Below are 22,763 nucleotides of genomic sequence, written 5' to 3' on the forward strand. Positions count from 1 at the left end.
TCTCTGTTTCTGTAACCGCCCCACTTTTTCTCTCACACGCTTTCTGACTTGACGTCAGCATTCGCCAGCACTTTCGACTCCAGTCACCAGTCAAGTTCAGGCAAATTAGTCTTTTAGTCTTTTGCTGCCATTGTGCTGCAGTGTGACGGCTCTAGGGCTGAGCACGCGTGCACGCTTTTTCCAGCAGTCTGGAGAGGAACACACAGCTAGCTATTGTCTGGTCAGCTGTGTTGCGAGCGTGCCGCACAATAGCACATATTCTTAAAGCTCACCCACTCCCTGTTTCCACCGCGACTGCAAGTGAAGTGATATATATATATTGCTTTTAGATATATTGCTTGTGTGTGTGTGTGATATTCAACTTGTCATAAACTGACCAAATGCACAGCTCAAAATTTTTGATATTTTACTTTTTTTTAATTTGCCATTTATTGTGTTTTTGCAATTACTTCAGATGTAGTAATTTCTCTTTACTCGATGGTTTTACCACCTGACATGAATCAAAATGTCACTATCAAAATACAAAATAATATTACAATATAATTCTCATATTGGATACCCTTATTTGTCAATGACATTGATACAGTAACAATGATATGATAATTCCGAAGAGCTTTCAGCAATATCCTTGTTCTTTGGCGAGCCATAGAGCCCCTTTCTCTAGAAACACTGTCAGCATCTGCTGTAACCTAGTAATTGGTAGCTGTAATTAAGCATGAGCAATGTGTTTATAGTGGTGAGATAAAATGCTGATTAAAGACTTATATACAGTGCAATGAAAATGAGAGCATTCACAAGCTGTAGTTTTACTGTCTATTTAATTTGGTCTGCTCTGCAGGATGGGTCATAAACTTGGCCAGAATCACGTCTTGGCTGCTCGTTTGGGTGGAGGTGGAAAGAAGCACTACTGCCAGCCTGAATGTACCTGACGACCTCAGAGACCAGAGTCAAACAGAAACAGACTGGGTGGTATATAGTCATTACAGCGCACACAGATCAAGGCTTTATGGGAAGGGATAATTTCACCAGGGGCCCAGAGTTTCTGCCTATGAGTGTTTTTAAAAATACTGAACTGCTTTTTAGAGTCAGCTTGTGTAGGTGTATCTATTCCTGTATACTTCTCTCTTGGTCATGCTTTTTCAAAGAATCTGGATTTTATAGTAACACAAATGTATTTCTGTGTAATGTGTGTATATCAGTGTTTCTATTCATTGCTTTTATATTTATTTTCACAATGTGTATTCATGTCAATTCTGTAATTTGCACAGGCGACCTGGTATTGTATGACTTTATTGGACATTGACATGTTAATTAAAATATTTTTTCCCAATTTTTGCTCTCGTAAATTGTTTTATAATTGCTTAACTCCTTTAATTGCTGCGTTCGTGAGTGCCTCAACTTCACACCGTGTCTACACCGGACACGACAGTTGTTGTGCCGCGCCGCACACTGGACACGACAAAGCAACCGTTGAAAATCATATGAAATTTGTGTCAATATTGTGTCAATAAATGGAACGCAGCAGCAGTTTTCTGTCGGGGGTTTGTCGTGTCGCGCCTCATCCAGTGTAGACAGCATCACTGATTATAATGAGTTCTATAGTATTTTGTCACGCCGCTCGCATCCGGTGTAGACACGGTGTCAGCGTCAAAGGTTGCTGTTTACAACATGTTTTTGCAGCGTTGACCGATGTAGCCAGTGTTCTAGTAGCTTCATAAAATTACGGTTGAACCACTGATGTCACATGGACTATTTTGTCGATGTTCTTGGTATCTTTCTACCTTTCTGCTGTCTATGGAGGGTCAGAGAGCTCACAGAATATTATTTCATCAAAAATATCTTGATTTGTGTTCCGAAGATGAACGAAGGCCTTGCGGGTTTGTGAGTAATTAATGACAGAATTTTCATTTTTGAGTGAACTATCCCTTTAATGCTAGAGCATCCTCACTAATTTCAGAAGCAATTTGATTCTAGAACCGGTCCTGATGTATCTATACAAAAGCTGATTTTGAAAAAATGATCATATCCTATCCTGAGACATGACAATAAACTAAATGTCCATCATAGTCCACGTTTAGGAGCTTTATAGCATGTCATCAGCATTTAAATGACTGCTTTATCAGCTCATTCTAGACTCTTCCCCGTGATCACGATAGGACAAAAAAACAGCATGATTCATTCTCGCACCTTGTGGGAAACAGCTAGCGCATTCACGCTGCACATCTGTGGAAACACGGACTATTTTGTCGATGTTCTTGGTATCTTTCTACCTTTCTGCTGTCTATGGAGGGTCAGAGAGCTCACAGAATATTATTTCATCAAAAATATCTTGATTTGTGTTCCGAAGATGAACGAAGGCCTTGCGGGTTTGTGAGTAATTAATGACAGAATTTTCATTTTTGAGTGAACTATCCCTTTAATGCTAGAGCATCCTCACTAATTTCAGAAGCAATTTGATTCTAGAACCGGTCCTGATGTATCTATACAAAAGCTGATTTTGAAAAAATGATCATATCCTATCCTGAGACATGACAATAAACTAAATGTCCATCATAGTCCACGTTTAGGAGCTTTATAGCATGTCATCAGCATTTAAATGACTGCTTTATCAGCTCATTCTAGACTCTTCCCCGTGATCACGATAGGACAAAAAAACAGCATGATTCATTCTCGCACCTTGTGGGAAACAGCTAGCGCATTCACGCTGCACATCTGTGGAAACACAGCCACTGTTTCCGCATTCCTCACATACCGGCGCAGGAGCGCTGGGCACGACTCCGCCGGTGAGCGGTTAGGAGATGCCTTATCCAAACAAACATGTATAATGTGATACTTTAAACACTGAGAATGACTGTATTCCGCGCTGGTGTTGAGTAGAAGAGACATACTCGGCGCTTTCAGAGTCAGAGCCCTTAAATGGTCAATGACGTTTCCGGGGTTCCAATGCGTAATCAGAAACGGGCGTCAGACGCACAATCAGCTCAGGGAATGCCCGGAAAAAATGCTTGATGTCTTTCACCTCAAAGGAGACTAATTTTGGAAACTCTGATTCCTCTTTTCTATTATTATCCCTTAATACAAATCTATCTTTAATCATTATTATCGAGCTCACTTTGACAGTGACTGTATAATACTAGCATTCTATTGCTTCAGATTGGCAGTAAACGAGCAAATGCTCAGAGAATATCACAACAACCTGTATGTGATTGTGAATCGTATTATAGTTATCTAAATACCAGGATGGTGGTGTTTTGTTGGAAGGATCTCATAAGACGCTCTGTTTGTTTTACAAGCAACTGTGTGCAACTATGTAGCTCTTCACCTCTCAACAGTTCTCAACCCTGACCTGAACAGCAACTTGATGGAGCTGGAAAAACAAAGCTGACAAAGTGTGCCAGAGTGTTACTAAAGGATAGTGGTAGCTTGCTGGTTAAAGCTTTGTCCTAGTAACCAAGACCAAGGCGTGAAAGGATGAAGCATGAACTAGCATCACCTTGAGGAAAACACGATCCCAGTCTGCCCAGTGGGACTGCTGGTGTAATATGTGTACTGTCACAAGTTATCTGCTACATAACAATTAGAGATTGTTCTACAAACAGTAAGAGACCTGTGATAAGATACCCGTAATAAAACCTCAAATCACTTACTGAAAAGCTATTTTACACTGAACAAAATTATAAATGCAACACTTTTGTTTTTGCCCCCATTTGTCATGAGCTGAACTCAAAGATCTAAGACTTTTTCTATGTACACAAAAGGCCTATTTCTCTCAAATACTGTTCACAAATCTGTCTAAAGCTGTGTTAGTGAGCACTTCTCCTTTGCAGAGATAATCCATCCACCTCACATGTGTGGCATTTTTCCATATGCACTGAATTTTGTTCAGTGTTTGTGGATCATGTTGTCATATCCTTTTTTGGAGGTTATGCAAGCCCTGTACAGGCTCTTTAGGGAGGAGCAGAGCTTGCCAAAGTTGACGGAACTGGACATGAATTACTTGTAAAGTCTGCATTCCTGTCAGTACGGTTTCGTAATTAACTATGTGTCAGTAAGGATATGACGCTGATTCCAGGACAAGAGGATATGAAGACTATCCTTTGGCAAACTGTTGATTTGTTTGCACGTCACTTACGGCCTTCCTTAACATTTCCACTGAATGCATTCACACCTCAGTGGGGTAATTCCCTCTCTCTCATACAGTCCTAACTAAATCTGGCAAGACTTTAAGGATGTTTAACAGGAAATGTTTTGTTATTTTAAACTTTGACCAAGGGAAGTCAGTCTGCATTTGCAGTAGTATTGCTTCGTCACCAGTTATTGAATTGTCTACCACCCCAACCCCCAAAGCAAAACCATAAGACAGAGGTGTACAATTCTCAATCCACAATTTATTGAAACAATACTGCATTTGACAAGAGCAGCAATGCATATGTTACTCCATTTAAATGACTGGAAATAACTCACATCAATTCATAATATGCATTTCTCAATAACTCAACAGAATTCATTTTGTTCCACAAACACTGTCCTTCTCAGTGCAGTCTAACAAGCGATTGAGGTCCATTTGTAGCTACTGCAGTTCATAGTCACTAAAGTCCGGCACATACACGGATCATTCACCCGGCATTTGAAAATGTTCGCCCCCCAGGCAGCGATAGTGACGCACACTCGTCGCTTTCCAACCCATTGCACGCCCACGCCGCCCGCGTGCAAGTTCTCCGGCACCGCTTGCGCCGACAGGCAGCCTTTCACAGTTCATGTTCCCACAACTTGTTCCTCCGCTACCACTTTTTTTTTTTCCACGGAGGTCACACAAGCTGAAGGGGCAGGGTGGAATGTACCGGTCCCGTGCGCACAGTTCCAAGAGCTCCACTTCTCTCTCACAGCCCCTTTTGAATGACGCAGCACTCAACGGCGGCTGGTGCAGAGCCCTTTTGCTTTCATTCGCAGAGAATGACTCGTTCATCCTTTCATTGCATCAAAAGCATCGTCGTTCGTTCAGCGTTCTTGCAGGGACAGACACGGAATCCATTGGTTCTTGCAGCGGCTCTCTTCGCAGTAGTTGCCCACGTCCTTCAGTGCCTCGCACTTGAGTGGCTGGCATTGAGAGTTCTGTGAAAACGCATGAAATGCACCGTAAGTCAATGTCATATGATGTTAATTTTGAACTATGAATGCATGTTGCATATGATCACGCAACGAGCTAATTCCAAGTCTACTTACAGTGACTATGATGCAGTGGAAGTCCCTTGGCTCGTTGTTGTCCACGGTGGCTGGCTCGTCGAGCACCTGTGCGAGGCGTCTCAGCCCAGACACCCGAAGGATATTGATGTCATTGTCGCAGCAGAACGCCTGAAGGAGCGTGAAGTGAATCTGCAGCGCAATATCATCCTGGTCCTCCTCATCGGTGGCCAGAACGCACAGTACGACACAATCTGGGTCTCTGTAGATCAAATGAATGGCAATTAGTCTCCTGTTTGTCGGGATAACGCAACACAACAGCATGTGTAAAAGTCAGACATAAGTATATACTTACACATTCATTAGTTTTGCAGACTCATAAACGCCGACTGTAAGACAGTCCTGTCTCTGTGCTGCTACCAGCAGCTCTTCCAAAGCTTGGCTCACGGTGTCCATTCTGTAAAAACATGCGGACAATGGTAAGCGACAGTCGGGTGGTTGTCTGTATAGTAGATTCGCACTGACATTCGCACTGAATGTGTATGCAATGCATGCAATGTAGAACTTACTTTTTATCAGTGATATTGCATCCAACGACTTCTTCCAGGGTCATTTTGCTTCAAATAATAGTGATCCACAAGTCTCCGGAAGAGCTCGCAAATATTCAAATCCAGTCGAAGTGTGCTGGCCAAAGTATAATCCAAATATCGCTCGTAGCTGTAGTATTCCTTTGCTCGTTTCGCTGTGTCTGAGAAGTGGTTTCTGCCGACTTCAAGCGAAACCCTCGCTTTTATACCGCTTTCGAGTGGGCGAGGCTTTGCGAAACGCTCGCCTTTCTCATTGGCTAGAAATGTTCCACAAGCGTCTCGCTCTCGCTCTGCCATTGGTGATGGGGGAAACTCCTGCTTAGACCCCACGTGGGCTGATTCGGGGGAATATTTGCCCAAACAGCGAGTACAACATGCACCCAGTAGCTTTCAATTTGTTTGTACCGAGTTCGATGGAATTTCCTTATGGAAATGATGGAGTTTCCATGGTGCTTTCGATGTGCATGTTGCAGTTTTGTCTGAAACCTTTGCATCATGTACAAAACTTAATAAAGCCAGAATTGTACGCAGTTTTTATTTATATTTTCTAGTTTGAATCGCAAGTATATCACATATATGGGAAAGGAATAGTGATTGCATCATGTTGTTTGGGCACATCCTGAAATTGCACACGCCGGTTGCTCGAAACTCCTTTGCATTTGTGGAGACTCGTGACTCCCAATTCTCACCCCGATGCAATAGCGTGCACAGTTAGTGAAGAAAATGATGCATTCCATTTGAAGACATCTATCTGTGCAGAAGTCACTGTTTTTGCTTTGCTTCTGCTGCGGAGGCTCTAGAAGGCAATCGAGTTTCTGTCTCCTTGTTACCTGGAACTTTCATCACCCAGGCTGTTCCAGTTCCACCGGCTAATTATAGACGGTACAGTCACAGGATCAGAGCTGTTGATGTTCTCATGGGACCTTGTTGTGCTTGAGTTACGAAACCCGTCTGCATAAACACGGGTCAACGTCTTAATGGAACTTAATTGTTTAATCGATTAACGGAAATGCCTTCAGAGTCAATTCTGGCATAGCCTAATATTGTAACGTAAAAACATAACACATTGTGTTTATGTCCGTGCAGCAACACTTTCAAACATGGCTTGCATTTCGAGTGCATTTATGCGTTTCAAATGAATCTAAAATTACTTTTAAAATCAGTCAAATAATCAATAACTCAAATCAATAATCTCAGACTGAATTGAATCAGTTCACTGTTCAAATGCGCCACCTGCTGTCAAATGCTTATGTCGCGCAATAAATCATTCGATACTCTCTGGGAACGACATGGAGTTAACTGTAATTTTGTCACAAGCTGAAATATGCTGTAAATGGTCGTTATTAGTAAATAAATGCTATTTAAAATCTTACAAGTGATAAAGTGTGCTACTATGAGTTTCAAGCAAAGCATTTCAGCACTCAGCAGCCTGCCTCTGCAGAACCATCTTCTATCAACGACTGCCACTTGTTGGTGATGATATGGCATGGCAATTTATTTGTGAAATTGCTTATCCATCCATTTGCAGGGTAAATATGGCTTATTAAAAACTAGGACTCGACGACTCGGACCCAACACTGACGCAATGACTTTATTTTATTGTGTAGTTAGATTTTGGTGGCCTTGCTTAACCAGTCAGAAACTGATAATCTGAAAAATCGTGAAAATGGTTCTGTGCGGTGTTATTAGTATTTGTCAGCAATAGCTCTAATTCCGGTCGTTTACATCTACAAAGGCAACTTACTGTAATGATAATATGCTTGAGCACACATTATCCTGAGTGTGTTTGTTGGCTGCGATAATTAGCAGGACTTCAGAACACCTTCGTGCTCTCTGAAGAATGGCACATAGGCCTACAACCGTGTCCTTAACACGAGGAATGGTAAGAGTCCTAATATACAGGAAGCCTATAGGGGGGTCGGCTGTAATCCAGCACTACAGTCTCACGGATCCCCTGTGGTACCTATTCATTTGGAATACACTTTGCATTTAATCTTGACACCTCATCCCTCACACTACACACACAAGTCAAAGGTAGGTTTGCATAAAGTCTACAGGGTCTCCAAAAGTCCATGGCTCACAAAGTAATTAACACACCCATTAAACTTGTATTAACGTCTTGGGAAAAGAGGCTACGTGCAGGGGCGTCATGCAATTATTTTTTAGGGGGGCTCGTATTGCTTGTCATTATGTGACGCACAGAAGCCACAATCTGTATAACTAATATAGGCTTATTGGTTTTAATCTAATCTTTCCTTTTTTATTCGAAATATTCCCAAACGTGTTGACTATATCATGAAATATCCCATTCTCACATGCATGCAAAGTAGCATTAACTACGCATAAAACCCGTGTTTTTACTTAAATATGGGTGTCATAAACTATTTTAATACGACTGTGTATTTAACGTGAATTTAATAAACAACATTGTAAGTTACCAATTAAAACACTTTCATTGTACAGAAAGAGAGCGCAGAACATTTACATGATCAATGAACATTATCATTGATTTCAGTCAAGCCAGAGTACTCTCAAAAACTTTCAGTATAATCACTGAAGCTGTTTACACTGTGCAATGACTCTCTTACATCTGCATATGATTGTTTCTGATGAGAGCATTCGGCAGAGTGCAGGGCGTCTCAGCGATGACTCATCTGAACGCCTCTGATTGGCCATTGCAGTCATAAGCTCAACAGAATCGTGTGTGATTGGTTATAATGCGGCTATTTTTTTGTCTTTCGGAAGCTGCGCTTCCAAAAATCCACTTGGCTCAAGACGCTGAGAGAGCACGTGCCTCTGGCAATATGGCGGGGGTCTAAATTTTTGGTGGTTATGACAAAAATACAATCTTTCCACTACATTCATTTATGCTTCCAAACTGCACTTTGCATTCAGTGCACATGTGCATACGTAGCCTACTAGTATTTAATATCAAATAATATTTGTTTTAAATGTTCGAGACTAAAGTTGTTTATTTATAAAATCGAAAATGTCTTTTTAAATATCTGAAAGATAAAAAAATCCTTATGAATTTATAATTTACCCTCGTTTGTTTCAGAGCCAGCATGACGTCGCCCAGTATGCCTCGTTTTTATTGGTGACGTAAGGACGTATAAATCAGTTTTCTGAAAAGGATCACCTGTCCTCAGGTGATGTGTGGCGGGTTACGGGGAAACATATAGGAGAGACGCCAGGTAGGCTGTTTACAACACAGTTTAACAACTAATTGGCACATCTTTTCGACGTTTAGTTTTTGTCAGTGTCAGTAAAATCAAAATAATTTGTCAACAGCATGTCCTCACCTGGTTTTACTGGCATCTTCCATTGTGAAGACACTCCGCAATCAAAGGGGCCGTTCTCTTCCACTGATGATGGGCTAAATGACAGTTTGGATGGGTAGGTTAATGGATAAGTTTATAATATTTCTGAAAATATATGAACTATCAAAGTGACTTTAAGAGTGTCTAAATTTTAATGTAAAAATCCACTCGGGGAAGGTTTTTAAACGGGCACTCCAATCTGTTTTTCAGGAGTTCAACTGATTTGACTGATGTTTTTGAGGAAGATTTGTGTGAGGAAGATTTGTGTGAGGGTGATCTCTGGATTCCTCCAAATGATGATTTGACGCAAAACATTGCTGCCCAGCTGGAGAACTACCTTTCTGATGAGAATCTGGCAGATGATGCTTTTCTGCTAAAACATGTGCAAAGAAACAAGATGGGTTATGTTAGTTTGAAGCTGCTGACATCTTTCAAGAAGGTGAGATCAAATAATCAACAACATCTCAGTCTGATTTGAAGTGTCATCACGAAACAAACTGTAAAACGGTTTAAAAAAATTAAATTAAGTCTGAATTTGACATTTTAGGTTTAAATTTACAGTTAAAGACCAACCCTCTGAATGACTAAATCTGTTTTGTACCTTTATAATTGGCAGACAACCACCTAAAAATATAGGTGGTAATGAGAAATTCACATGATCAAAACTCATTACAAGTAGCTTTTGGTAGATACTATATAGAAGGTGCACAGTGTCTAACAAATACAAGACACTATCAATGTAACACGACACTAAAATAATACAATAAATGTTCATTTAACAACATAAGATCTAACCTAAAACTCTAATTTACATAATTGATAAGATCAGATACCATTATGAAAATGAAAAACCTTGGAATGTAGAGTGTTACACTCCCCCAAACCCCACCCCACTGTAAATAAGATGACTTGTTCTTTTTCACTACTAAAAACTACACATTTTACAGTATAATTACAGTTTTTGATGGTATATAATAACGGAACTAAACATTTACCAGTTAACCTTTTCTTATAGTTAACATTAAAATATTCCTTTGTGTGTGCTTTGATTCGTGTTTTCATAGATTAAAGATCTCACGCGTGACTGGCGCACCACACTGGCGGCTGCAAGAACGTCTCCGCAGCTGGAAGTGAATGAGATGGGAACCAAGGTGCGACGAAGGACTCCGGTACCTGACTGGCTCCTGTGCATCCCCACAAGCAAACTACTTCTGGCCTGGAACTTCCTAGATGGTGTAAAAGACGAGGAAAACGGGTCACCCGGTGTGGAGCAGCTAGGCATCATGGAAGCCGCAATGCGGGTGTTTTCCCCCTACGGCACCATCTCATCTCTCCGCATTCTGCGGCCTGGAAAAGAGATCCCTACGGAGTTGAAGTGCTATACTAAGAGACACCTGGAACTGGGGCGCAAAGTGTGTGCTGTGGTGGAGTATGAGTATCTGGAAGGCGCACGCAAGGCCTACGAAGCCCTGAAGGCGGAAGAGCAGCAGCAGGGAGGAAGGGGCGTTTGTGTGGTCCTGCTGGGAAGCCGTGGAACTCGTAAGCCAGGATGGAGCCAAGGTCTAGCGGAGGAAGAGTCTGAAGAAGGTATTGCCAATGAGAGTTTAAAAAGGCCAAACAGAAAGTCCAGGCGCTTCCTTTATTCTCTGGAGGATTCGGCTGTTTGCAGCTCTTCAGAGTCCGATTTTGCCCCTGCTTCGCCCCGGCCCAACCGCAGAGTCACCCGTCCTCAGGCCCTCTACGGCAGCCCCCTCGCCATCCCACGGATATCGACTTTCCGCTCTGACCCTTACAGGAATCCCCTTGGCAGTCCTGTAGGAAGCCCTCTCCTGCCTCGTAAGCTTTTTCCTTGCAGTCATGTGACCTCTCCTCTGGCCACACATCCTTTCAGCAGCTCGCCCATTGTAGCTGGTACATCCTCCTCCAGCAGGTACAAGGGCTTGGGTGAGCTCTCCCCAGACGACTTGGGCTTCACAAGCAGCCCTTGGGTCCAGAGACGTAAACATGCCGCCCAGGTCATTCAGCCTGAGATGGGCGACTCTGTGTCACCCAATCAGATAATGAGGTCTTTAAGTGTCCTGGTTGTTCGCCAGCCTGTCGGCCCTGATGGGACCAAAGGGTTTCATAACTGCATTGGTAGAGGGAAGGTGCTGCTACCACACTGACTCCATTTAAAGATGCATTATAAGGTCTTTTTCCCCACTGAGTCCGTATGAGTGCAGTGCAACGGAAGCACTTTTAATGCAACATGATTACTGTTGCATGATTATTTGTCCTATTAGTGAAAATGGAAATAATGTTAAAGTGTCTAATTAAATATTGAAATAAAGATGAATTTGTACTCCAATTTTAGTGAATGCAGTATTATTTAATATTAGGATTTGAGTTATGTCCTGCATATCCACCTTTTTTGTAGCAAGCCTACTGTGTTTTAGATTATAGGAGGTACCTCTGGTTTAGGGAATTTCTTCTCAAAAACACTGAAACCATTTAAAATCAAAGTTGTGCTACAAATAATCCTTATCTATCAGTTTGCTTGAATGAGCTACAAATGTACTTTTCTAATACCTGTTAGCAGCGTTTGCTGGGATGTTTTTAAAGCATCTGTCAGAATGATGGAAATCACATTGAAATATTACCATTTAATGTTGCATTTGATTAAGGCAACATATGTGACCCTGGAGCACAAAACCACTCTTAAGTCGCTGGGGTGTATTTGTAGCAATAGCCAACAATACATCGTATGGGACAAAATTATCAAATTTGTACTCCAATTTTAGTGAATGCAGTATTTAATATTAGGATTTGAGTTATGTCCTGCATATCCACCTTTTTTGTAGCAAGCCTACTGTGTTTTAGATTATAGGAGGTACCTCTGGTTTAGGGAATTTCTTCTCAAAAACACTGAAACCATTTAAAATCAAAGTTGTGCTACAAATAATCCTTATCTATCAGTTTGCTTAAATGAGCTACAAATGTACTTTTCTAATACCTGTTAGCAGCGTTTGCTGGGATGTTTTTAAAGCATCTGTCAGAATGATGGAAATCACATTGAAATATTACCATTTAATGTTCCATTTGATTAAGGCAACATATGTGACCCTGGAGCACAAAACCACTCTTAAGTCGCTGGGGTGTATTTGTAGCAATAGCCAACAATACATCGTATGGGACAAAATTATCGATTTTTTTTTTTGTTGCCAAAAATCATTAGGATTTTAAGTAAAGATAATGTTCCATGATATTTAGTAAATTTCCTACCGTAAATATATAAAAATATGCATTGCTATGAACTTCATTTGGACAACTTTAAAGGCGATTTTCTCAGTATTTTGATTTTTTTTTTGCACCCTCAAGATTCCTGATTTTCAAATAGCTGTATCTCAGCCAAATATTGTCCTAACAAACCATACATCAATGGAAAGCTTATTTATTCAGCTTTCAGATGATGTATAAATCTCAATTTTCAAAAAATTGACCCTTATGACTGGTTTTGTGGTCCAGGGTCACATATGTTAACATGTCTGTAACACTGAAATAATAAGCCTTTAGGAGTTATTCATGGTCTGTTGTAGTAATTTAATGTTTTTACACCATTAAGTTTCCTTTTAATGTTCATTGGGTGAATAAAGTTACATCATTGTAACCAGTTTTTGAAAATGTTTGCGTTCATAGAGCAAACCTTTCGCAGGGAATTTAATCTCATCATTCGCACAAAGCATCAGGAAAAAGGACGCACCAGTACACGTTTAGCACTGAAGAATAACAAAATAGTTTATTAGAATTTTTCAGAATAAATAATTCCATTGAACAAGTAACCATCAGTCTTTTAGGCACTGCTATACTTAATCTGTAGAGAAAAATGTTAGCAAACACGCTTCTGTACAGGGCACTAGCAAGACAAATATGGCATGCCCCAGTATGTAACATGCTGCAGTTCAAAACCACACGTAACTCTTAAAACGAACACGAAAATATTGTGTAACCATCACATCTTAGCAGGACACATGACACGCTGTACATGAATAATGCCCCATCATCAGTACACTCGCTCACTACACTATGGCTCCCCTCCATCTGGCAATATGGCAAAATATGACAGGCTTGCATAGACTTGATTTTGCTAGGCCGAATTAAATGAACAACAAAATGAATTTGGAGAAAGGCCTATACCATATCTATATGTATTGGCATCACATTAGAACTGAAATAACAGCAAATAGGACAGCTGTTTTATGTTGACATGTAAATATGTAACATGATTCATTCAACCAAGGAAACAGCTATATTAGATATTCAACAAAAACAAGTGTTTTAACACTCATTACGATTTCTCAACCATGAGCCTGTAAATGCATAAGCAACAGCTTTAGCTGGCTTGGATTTGCTCGGTTTAGCTCTGGCGAAGCTCTATTTTAAGAACTAACTGTTTTATTAAGGGAGGCTCTCAGAGAACAACTTCTCTGCATAGATCATTTAATTATATACATGCACCTTAAATTACAGTTTGGTGTCACACTGTCACTAACAGCAGCCTGGAGCTTCAGCGCTGAAGCTCAACTGCACAATGGTGGTAGGGTCTCTCAGAAACTGTTTTGTGTATTACTCCCATGATTTACTTCTGATACTTGCTTCCAACACAAATTTTTAAACTTCAGCGGAGTTTTCACATTTTCAGTTTTTCAGGAATGTTCTATTGTGTACTAATATACATTTAACATTTCAAATTGTATCAATTAACAAACAACAGAATATTTAGAAACATCATAAATTCTGTAAAAAAAAGTTTTTCATTTATGATACCTAATGCATTAACAAGCCTTACTGTTAAGTTATTTTATTTGTATTTCTTTTATAAAAATGTGTCCAAAAGAACTCGTACATGTAAGGAACAAAAAAAAAAATGCACAGTTAAAGGAATAGTTCACCCAAACCAAAACTCAATAGACATATTTAAGCTATTTTAAAATAAACAAAAAATATATTAAATTATTAGAGAGGAAAATATTTAATGTTAGGGTTTGCATGATTTGCGTTTCTGAGGAAAAAGTACACACTTTAGATATTTAGCACTGAAAAATAATTTATTAGAATTTTTTAGAATAAATAATGAGATCAAACAAGCAACCGTGAATTTTTTAGGCACTGAAAAATTTAATTTAAATTCACATTATAGTCCAATGACTTGCCCTCCACTGTGGAACAACAGAGGGGTTTTCTTTTTCTTCATCCACTGGACTCTAACTTTGTTGAAATGAAATGCTGTGTTCTGCAGAAGAAAGTAACACAGGTCTAGAACCTGCCAGGACATGACATGAAGTTGAGCAAATGACTAAATTGAAATGTTTGGGTCAGCTATTCCTTTAAACTTTCCAGCATAGGTATGCAAAGTATTGTGTTGCATTTTAATATGGGAGTTTGAGACCAACGGTCAAATTTATGATATAAACCTGTCTGTTTGTGACCAGTGCATGGCATACAATGGATAACACTGGGTCTAAATCATCTAAATCCAACTCCTGCGGCTCTCCGAACAAGAATCCACCATTTGTACATTGTCAATGACTGCTGAAATTGCTCACTGAGAGATGCTCCAACAAAACAGTAAGCATGCAATGTCACAGTATATTACATCTCTAAAACATTTTCCCAGATGCTCTTTTAAAAACCAATGAAACTGCAGGTGGACTGCATGTAACAGTTCATTTCGATGCAAATTTTAAAAACGTTCTTCTCTAATATTCATGTAACGCAATAAATCCATAAGGTATAAACAGAGAGATATCAAAGCATCTGCAAATGTAAAAGTTAAAAAGGGAAGAATAAAAGATCAATTAAACAACTAGTTAGTCTATTTTAAACTGAACCTAAATATATATTTTTAAATGTTTAATTCAGTAATGAGAACTGAAGTAGTCTGAGGGACAAATCTAAAAGGTATGCGGCATACTTGCACCAATTTGCGCACAGATTTAACCAGGCATTCGCTCTTTACATTAGCATCCCATTCAAACGCCAGTAACCCGTTTTATGATACGACAGATGTTTTACCAGACACTGAATCAACCGTAACCATCAAAGCACACAGGCTGCTAAACCTGAGATGAGGAGCAGTTGAATTGAGACTCTCATACTGTGGTCCCAAACACAACCCCATCTAATTCCTGATCGTCTGAGTCGTCCTCGCTGAGGGAGAAGTCTTTGTGGTTGGAGAGGCGGCTGGGGCTGCAGTTGGATTCTCCGTCCATGAGAGAGCTGTTGGTCGTGGGCTTCCCCAAGTCACTGACAGGCCCCATCCTCTCTGCCTCGGCCATCTGGGCCAGCATGCTGTCCAATAACGGACGGCTTTTGCAAATGTTGTCCAGCAGCTGACATCGGTGTTGTAACTGTCCGATTAGAGAATCTTTTTCCTTAATCGTTTGGTTGAGTTTATGGATGGATTCCTCTGATTGACAGAGCTTCTCATGGAGGAAGAAAATCTCTCTACATGAAAAATAAAGATAAAAATTACCTTTTTAATTAAAGCTGCAGTTAATGCACCATTAGTTGCACCAATCGGAATTGAGCTGTTCAGTCATAACATCAATTTGTAGGCCAATCTAGACAGCTAATTCACCCTCAGGAAATTGCTAATATACATATTTTTTTTTAGAGTAGCAGTTGTCGAATTGTTTAAAGGGACAGTTCATTTAAAAATGAAAATTCTGTCTTCAATTACTCACCCTCAAGATGTTCCAAAACTGTATCAGTTTCTTTGAGCTGTTGAACACAAAAGAAGATATTTTCAAGAATGTGGGTAACCAAACAGTTATTGGTCCCCATTGACGTTCATAGTATGGAAAGAAAAATTCATGCAGATTTGGAATAACTTGAGGGAGAGTGAATAATGGCAAGATTTTCATGTTTAGTTGAACTGTCCCTTTGAAGCTTCTGTTTATCACTTGAAGACATTTTCATGTTTTGTTCTGCAAAATGATCTATCTATAGACCTACAGTGACATCAAATATGAACTTGAAGCTGGTGGTTGTTTGATATGTCTGTCAAGTAAACTTGAAAATTCATAAAAACAATGAACTTTTTCAAATTCATGATTGAGGCATGACTGTAGTGAGCACGCTTAAGTAATTCTGATAAGATAAATACATCAACAAATCCATCATTAAGATGTTTTTAACTTTGAACTGCTGCTGTTGAGACCACAATCCATAAAAACGTATCCACCAGAAAGTCATCGCATCTGAATCAGGAGAGAAATATGCACAGGTCAAGCAACTTTTACAAGCAAAAAGAGTTCTGGACAAATATATTGGGTGGTTTTGATGTGAGAGGACAACAGGGACTGACTTCTTCCACTCGAGGAAGCGTTATCACGGCCTACTATTTTAGCCTGACGCAAACATTTTGATTATGGATTTGTTTTTCACTTCACAAGATGTTAATTGGTGGACTGGAGTGGTGTGGATTATGGTGGTGCTTTTATCAGTTGTTTGGACACAGCAGTGATTGAGGAAACTTGTTTGGAAACAGTAACCCGTCCTCCGTCCATCCAGCATTTATCGCACAAACAAGTAGCCCCGCCCCTCACAACATTACCAGTTCTTTTTCTGATTGGTTAACAAGCGTGAGCCGCTGTCTATTTTGTTTTTTTAAACAGTCAAGAGCTGCCAGGTGTTTTCTTAGACCAGCGTACACTAAAAAACGCTGGGTTGTTTCAACCCAGCTTTGGGTCAAATATGGACTAACCCAACCGTTGGGTTAAATTTTTACATTCAATTTTTAACCCAAAAGTTGGGTTAGTCCATATTAGACCCAACGTTGGGTTGAAACAACCCAGCATTTTTTTAGTGTGTATCCAATAATATCTGTTATGTTTTATTTCAGGGATATTTTTAATGTAAAAGTCGCTTAATTGAGCTTTCTGATTTAGCATATACATGGTTTTGACGTCAAATAATGCACTATTAGGCATCTACAGCAAGATTGTGTTAAAGGGTTAGTTTACACAAAAAAAAAATGAAAATGCTGTAATTTTTCTGTCATGAAGGGTCAGAGAGCTCTCGGATTTCATCAAAAAATATCTTAATTTATTGTGTCTTACAGGTTTGGAACGACATGAGGGTGAGTCATCAATGACAGAATTTACATTCTTGGATGAACTATCCCTTTAAGAAGGTAAATATATTTTTCCCCTACTTGTCCTTGGCCTCCGTGATTTCTTGCGCGGTAGCTCTCAGTTGCTCATCTTTGCGGATGAGGCTCTCCGCCTGCTCCCGCACGGTTTTCTCCGCGTCCTCCAGCCTCTGCTCCAGGTCTGTGACCCGCCTGTGCAGCGCCGCCAGGTGCGCGTTCGCCTCTCTGATCTGCACCGGCGACGGGGACGACATGCTCGGGATGCGGAAGACGAAAGCACCGGTCCGGTAAGCTCTCTCTCACCCACGACAACGCCGCACCGCTGGGCTGATCATCTTCCGCGGGTCCGGACTCAATGATGCTGAACTCTCTCTCTCAGTCTCAGCAGGCGTGATGCTACAGCAGTGGCGCGCGACTCCAGTCTTCGGGAAATCTTGGCGTCTGTAATGCAGCGACAGTCGTCAGTGCGCGTTTACATGCAGCGCGGAGGTTTGTGACATTATCCTGTTTAAGCGGGTGTTGCAGTTTGTGTTGTTTTCCAGTCAGCTGACGTGTCATCTGCACCAACTTCATAGCAACTTGTAGCTGCTGACCCGGAAATGATATTTGGAGCCGCTGGCCAATCAGAGTCGCCGAAACAGAGTAACAGCAAGTGATTACAAAATGCACTTTCCTTTTTAAATTTTTTTTATAATGCTTTATTGTCAGCAAGTAGCATGTACAGTGCCATATCTCACTATATAACAAAAACATTTCACATGCCTCAACAAGAAGAAACACGGGAAAAGGAAAGGGAAAAAAAAAAATAATAATAATAATAAGAGGGTACATAAACATCAGTTTACAGACAAATACATATATTTACATTTCCATAGGATATTACAAAGCACATTTGAATACAGAAAATATACTTTGCAGGTCAGCACCATTATTTATTATTATTATTATTGTTTTTTTATATTGTGTGAAAATGTTAAAGGAGGAGCGTATATTAATAGTTTTAATTTCTTTACTATTTTTAGATTTTGACATCACATCTACAAACATTTGAATCTCTTTTCCAAGCACCATAAAAAGAGGTTTGCCTTTTGTAAACTTGCATTTATGAATGTGAAATTTACATAAAAATAAAATAAAATGTATAATAAAACCAACATCCTTTAAAAATGCATTTTCTTTGCGAGGCAAATTGGGTACATATCTTTAGATTTTTGGGCCCTTTTTATTATTACTTATAATATTAATGTGCTGATAACTCAGTTTTTATAATATTCCCGTTTCATTTAGCCTACATTGTGTGTAAAAAAAAAAGAAAAAAAGTGTTAAGATTGTACCAGTAATTAAAAATAATATCTAAATGATCAAATTAAGTTATTTAAAGACAAGTTTACATAAATTACATACAGACACCTAATTCATGTATGTAGGCTATTTATTTATTTACTTGTACTTTTAAGATTGAATGTGTTGCCAATAGAATATCGTTCATTTTACATCAAATCAAGGATTTGGGATAAAAAAAAAACTATGCTATATTTATGTAAGCTATAGGCTAGTTTATATTTGAGGTTCTTTTATCTTTTTTTGTAGTGTACCTTTCAGAAGACTCCCTTTTCTTTTCTTTCTTTTTTCTCTCTTTTTCATACAAGTTGTTACAGCTGATGGCTAAATTAAACCAGCAATTGGAACTTGTTTGTGCTTAGCCAATACCTGTAGTTATGCATAACTACATATTTTCTTTTCATTTATTATACAATTAACCAAAGCAAAAAAGACCTCTAACACTAGCTTGCTCTTCTTTTTCTATTCTATCTGTTTTCTTTTTATTTATTATATTATTTAAAAAAAAAAACCTTGCTACGTGAACTGTGTTAAGCTAACTGAGACTTGTTATAACACTTGTATATCGTTGCTCTTTTGTTGATTTCCGGCAGGCACTGTACTCCCTCATGTTGTGGAAGCTGTCCTCAGTAAAATGCGCAGCACAGAATAGCAAATTGGGTTTATAATGCTCAGGAACAGAGCTAAAAAATAAATTGCAAGCACTGTTTCCTGACATCATCCGCTTTCGGAAGCCCAAACAAAGACGTTTGGGCACGGAGGTGAAAAAAAACAGCATTTCAGACGGTCGCACACCAGACGAGAAGCGCAGCGTCGCGCCACATCTTTAAAATTAAAATACTTTATTTTCTATGAGTGTAGGCACACCTGTTTGTGTCTGTGTGTGTGTGTGTGTGTACCATTGAGTTTCCCATTCTGTGTGTGTGTGTGTACCATTGAGTTTCCCATAATGTGTGTGTGTACCATTGAGTTTCCTATACTGTGTCTGTGTACCATTGAGTTTCCTGTACTGTGTGTGTGTGTGTACCATTGAGTTTCCCATACTGTGTGTGTGTGTGTACCATTGAGTTTCCTATACTGTGTGTGTGTACCATTGAGTTTCCTGTACTGTGTGTGTATGTGTACCATTGAGTTTCCCATACTGTGTGTGTGTGTGTGTGTGTGTGTACCATTGAGTTTCCCATACTGTGTGTGTGTGTGTGTGCGCCATCGAGTTTCCCATACTGTGTTTACTTGTTACATCAAAACAGTCGATAAATTAATGGAATGATTTTAGTTTAAATCAGTTATATCAGATGGCAACACACACACTTTCTTCAATAATTTACTTTCTGTTTGCAACCCTTTTAGCCACCATGGGCGCCATCTTTGGAATGGCCACTTGTCTTAGCGCACAGGCCAGAGAAGCACCTGACGACCCAACCAACTATTTCATCGGTGGATGTGCTTCGGGTTTTTTCCTCGGGGCACGAAGTAAGTAGAATATTCATGTTTTTCATAAATATTCAAGGTCACTGGTGTCTTTATTTGTTGTTGTTAAAGAAGAGTTTAAAGAAGTTTGCTGGTGTTGTTTTTTTACGTTTAGCACACAGTGCTATCACAGGTACCACAGCGTGTTTTGGTCTGGGAACTTTGGCTATGTTCACCAAGAGGGGACAAATGGAAGGCTGGAGACTAACAGGACCCCCAAAACTGTGACCTTATATGTCCCCTAGTGCTTGATGTGTTTATATTGTATATTGCTCAAATAAATGTATTACGATTAAAAATCTCTGGGTGTACTCTTTGTGTTTGAGTTTTCTGAAATGGCTGTTTTTCTGCACTATTGTTGTATTTTTGGCCGCATCTGAATTAGGTCATACCATTGATATTACCTGAGAAGTTAAAGGGGTCATACGATGTTGTTAAAAAGAACATTATTTGGTGTAATGAAATGTTTATGCGGTTTAAGGTTAAAAAAACACATTATTTTCCACATACTGTACATTATTGTTTCTCCTCTATGCCCCGCCTTTCTGAAACTTTTTTACAAAGCTCATCAGTCTGAAAAGTGAGGTGTGCTGTGATTGGCCAGCTATCCAGTGCGTTGTGATTGGCTGAATACCTTATTTACCTATTACAACCAGATGAAAAAATAATACAATTATTAGCCTATTAAAAAAAAATTTTTATAAGGAATATTCACAGTTTTTCTTCCTTTAATTTTCATTAGATTTAAAATAAAATTTGAATGCCTTCATTTGATTTTCAGAAAAATGTAAAGATTAAAAAAATTATTTAGTAAAACCATGCTAATTTTCGTAAGTGATGTGTTGTCAGGTTAACAAAAATTAAAAATAAAATAAAAATGGACACCTTAAGAGGACACACAGGATGAATATATGAGATGCATTTTAAAAATGACAATTTTATTGAAATTACGCAATAACACATTTAAGCTGCCAGAAGCACAAACATGCAGAACAGGTAAACCGGAATAAACCTAAGAGTTAATCGATGAAACTAATTACAGTAAGGCTTTAGGCCAGAATAGTGGTATATTTATATAATATAATTATATAAATAGTTCGATTTTACATCGGCCTATTTGCTGTTTCAGCTATTGTTCTGTTTCATAATTGTTTTACTGATTCAGTTTTCCTAAAAACTCATTAATAGTCTAAATTCCATTCTCACAGCTTACCGAAACATGTTCAATACACTGCATGTTCGACAGCTTTTAGTCAAAACTTTAAAGGCATATATATATATATAAAATTGATTTCTAAATATAAAAATTCCCCCAATATGCCCAGAACGAACAATATCCGTCTCCACTGTATAATACATAACATTTCTTCATAGTTGAGCTCTCTTCCTCTGTCCATCACTCGCATGCAAACATAGCTAGTTGGTTACTTAAAAATTTTAAGTTTTTTAAGTTACTTTAATCTTGTTGGTGAGCATGTGAACTGGAGGTCAACGAAATGCCATGCTGTAGGCTATTTAACTAATTTGCTAGAATGTTATTAAATATTTTTAACATTTTAATCATTGGCCTACATGAAATGGACTTTTGTTGTTTATTAAAAGTCATGAAAAATGCCCTGGGTCCTCACTTGTTTATGACTCACAAGTCTGCATGTTGACTCTCTGTCTTTAGTAAGTATCAAAATATATTCATAATGTAGCCTGGAGTAGTGGAAGCTTGTGCACATATAGAGCATGCACGTTGTGGTGAGTTCTTGTTGTGGCCACAAGGAGGCGCTGTTAAACCATTGTTCCTTTTTATATCTCTAGTATAATTTACACAGCTCACATAAATACATGATTCATTCACCATTTCATATGAATAAATAAATTAATATTTTGGAATCCGAAACCATTAAAAAAATTGATATATTCCTGTAAGACTTAATACAGGGCCCCCATGTTAACTTTCTTTGAGCAGTTCATATTAGGGGTCTGGACCTCAAATAGATGTGTGTTAGAAGTTTCCATTTGTTCTATTCAGGGAGTATTTGTAATCACTGGTTTCTGGGGTGGTCTTGTCTGCCACGAAGTATAGAGATGTGTGGCAAACTCATAGCTGGAAATCAAACCTAAGAATCTCCTCATATAAGTGTGCACAGCTCTATTATCACCACAGTGAAGACTTTTCCAAGGTGTTAGATTTTTATTAGAGACCCGTTGAGTTCACTGGACCGTATTTACAGGTGATTAGCACAGCGGTTACTGGGAGGCTTTTAAATAATTAATGAGATGTGAGAAACAGCTGTTTGCAGTTTATTTGGTTTCAACAGTTGGAACAAGCAGGGAAAGCACAAGAATCTTGGAGACGGATTTGTTTGCTTTGGCCTTTTCCCTGTTGACAACCACAGAGACACAAAAAAGTGTCAATTATATCCATGAGGCTAAAAGCCAAATGGTGTAATTAGCAGACGTGTCCTCATCTGGACCTTCAATCTGCTAATAATTTGATCACGACACTGAAATTGCAAAACAAACTTTCCTGTAAAGATCAGCAAACCTGTACAGACTTAAATATGTATGTATATATACAGAGAGAGAGCGTTATTTATGTAAAATGTTATTGTAGTCTCATTTGAGACACCATTATAATTTGTATTAACGTTCTGATTGTTTTTACATTTCTTGTTTTCACTGTAATTTTCCTTGAAACCTTTGTGATTCTGTTTGTCTTTTTTTTTTTAATGGCTATAT

General features: G+C 39.0%; 3 protein-coding genes and 1 long non-coding RNA gene across 4 annotated transcripts in view; 3 read left to right on the forward strand and 1 right to left on the reverse strand.

The window, feature by feature from the left end:
- The window catches only part of LOC107597213 (uncharacterized), a 60,287-nt gene extending 59,169 nt beyond the window's left edge, over positions 1-1,118 (forward strand). Inside the window, exon 3 of the long non-coding RNA XR_001610441.1 lies at positions 839-1,118. This is a non-coding gene — a long non-coding RNA (uncharacterized lncRNA). The remainder of the gene's footprint in view (positions 1-838) is intronic.
- A 3,250-nt stretch (positions 1,119-4,368) lies between these two features.
- Positions 4,369-5,950, reverse strand: gadd45ba (growth arrest and DNA-damage-inducible, beta a). The gene is made up of 4 exons (XM_016288096.1): positions 5,751-5,950; positions 5,537-5,638; positions 5,224-5,443; positions 4,369-5,112 (listed from the first exon to the last, which is right to left on the reverse strand). Exons 1-4 carry the CDS (start codon positions 5,792-5,794, stop codon positions 4,999-5,001), a joined length of 480 nt encoding a protein of 159 aa, XP_016143582.1. The 5' UTR covers positions 5,795-5,950; the 3' UTR covers positions 4,369-4,998.
- Positions 5,951-8,850: 2,900 nt separating this feature from the next.
- On the forward strand, positions 8,851-11,392 carry larp6b (La ribonucleoprotein 6, translational regulator b). Its single transcript, XM_016288094.1, has 4 exons — positions 8,851-8,962; positions 9,060-9,164; positions 9,299-9,527; positions 10,153-11,392. The coding sequence occupies exons 2-4, from the start codon at positions 9,061-9,063 to the stop codon at positions 11,251-11,253; spliced, it is 1,434 nt and encodes a 477-aa protein (XP_016143580.1). The 5' UTR covers positions 8,851-8,962; position 9,060; the 3' UTR covers positions 11,254-11,392.
- Positions 11,393-16,952: 5,560 nt separating this feature from the next.
- Positions 16,953-20,329, forward strand: LOC107597150 (NADH dehydrogenase [ubiquinone] 1 alpha subcomplex subunit 11-like). The gene is made up of 6 exons (XM_016288095.1): positions 16,953-17,081; positions 17,190-17,207; positions 17,317-17,506; positions 17,599-17,708; positions 19,911-20,033; positions 20,146-20,329. Exons 1-6 carry the CDS (start codon positions 17,024-17,026, stop codon positions 20,256-20,258), a joined length of 612 nt encoding a protein of 203 aa, XP_016143581.1. The 5' UTR covers positions 16,953-17,023; the 3' UTR covers positions 20,259-20,329.
- The last annotated feature ends 2,434 nt before the right edge of the window (positions 20,330-22,763 follow it).

Source organism: Sinocyclocheilus grahami, unplaced genomic scaffold (genome assembly GCF_001515645.1).
Source record: "Sinocyclocheilus grahami isolate Dianchi unplaced genomic scaffold, SAMN03320097.WGS_v1.1 scaffold229.1, whole genome shotgun sequence".
Classification (NCBI taxonomy): domain Eukaryota; kingdom Metazoa; phylum Chordata; class Actinopteri; order Cypriniformes; family Cyprinidae; genus Sinocyclocheilus; species Sinocyclocheilus grahami.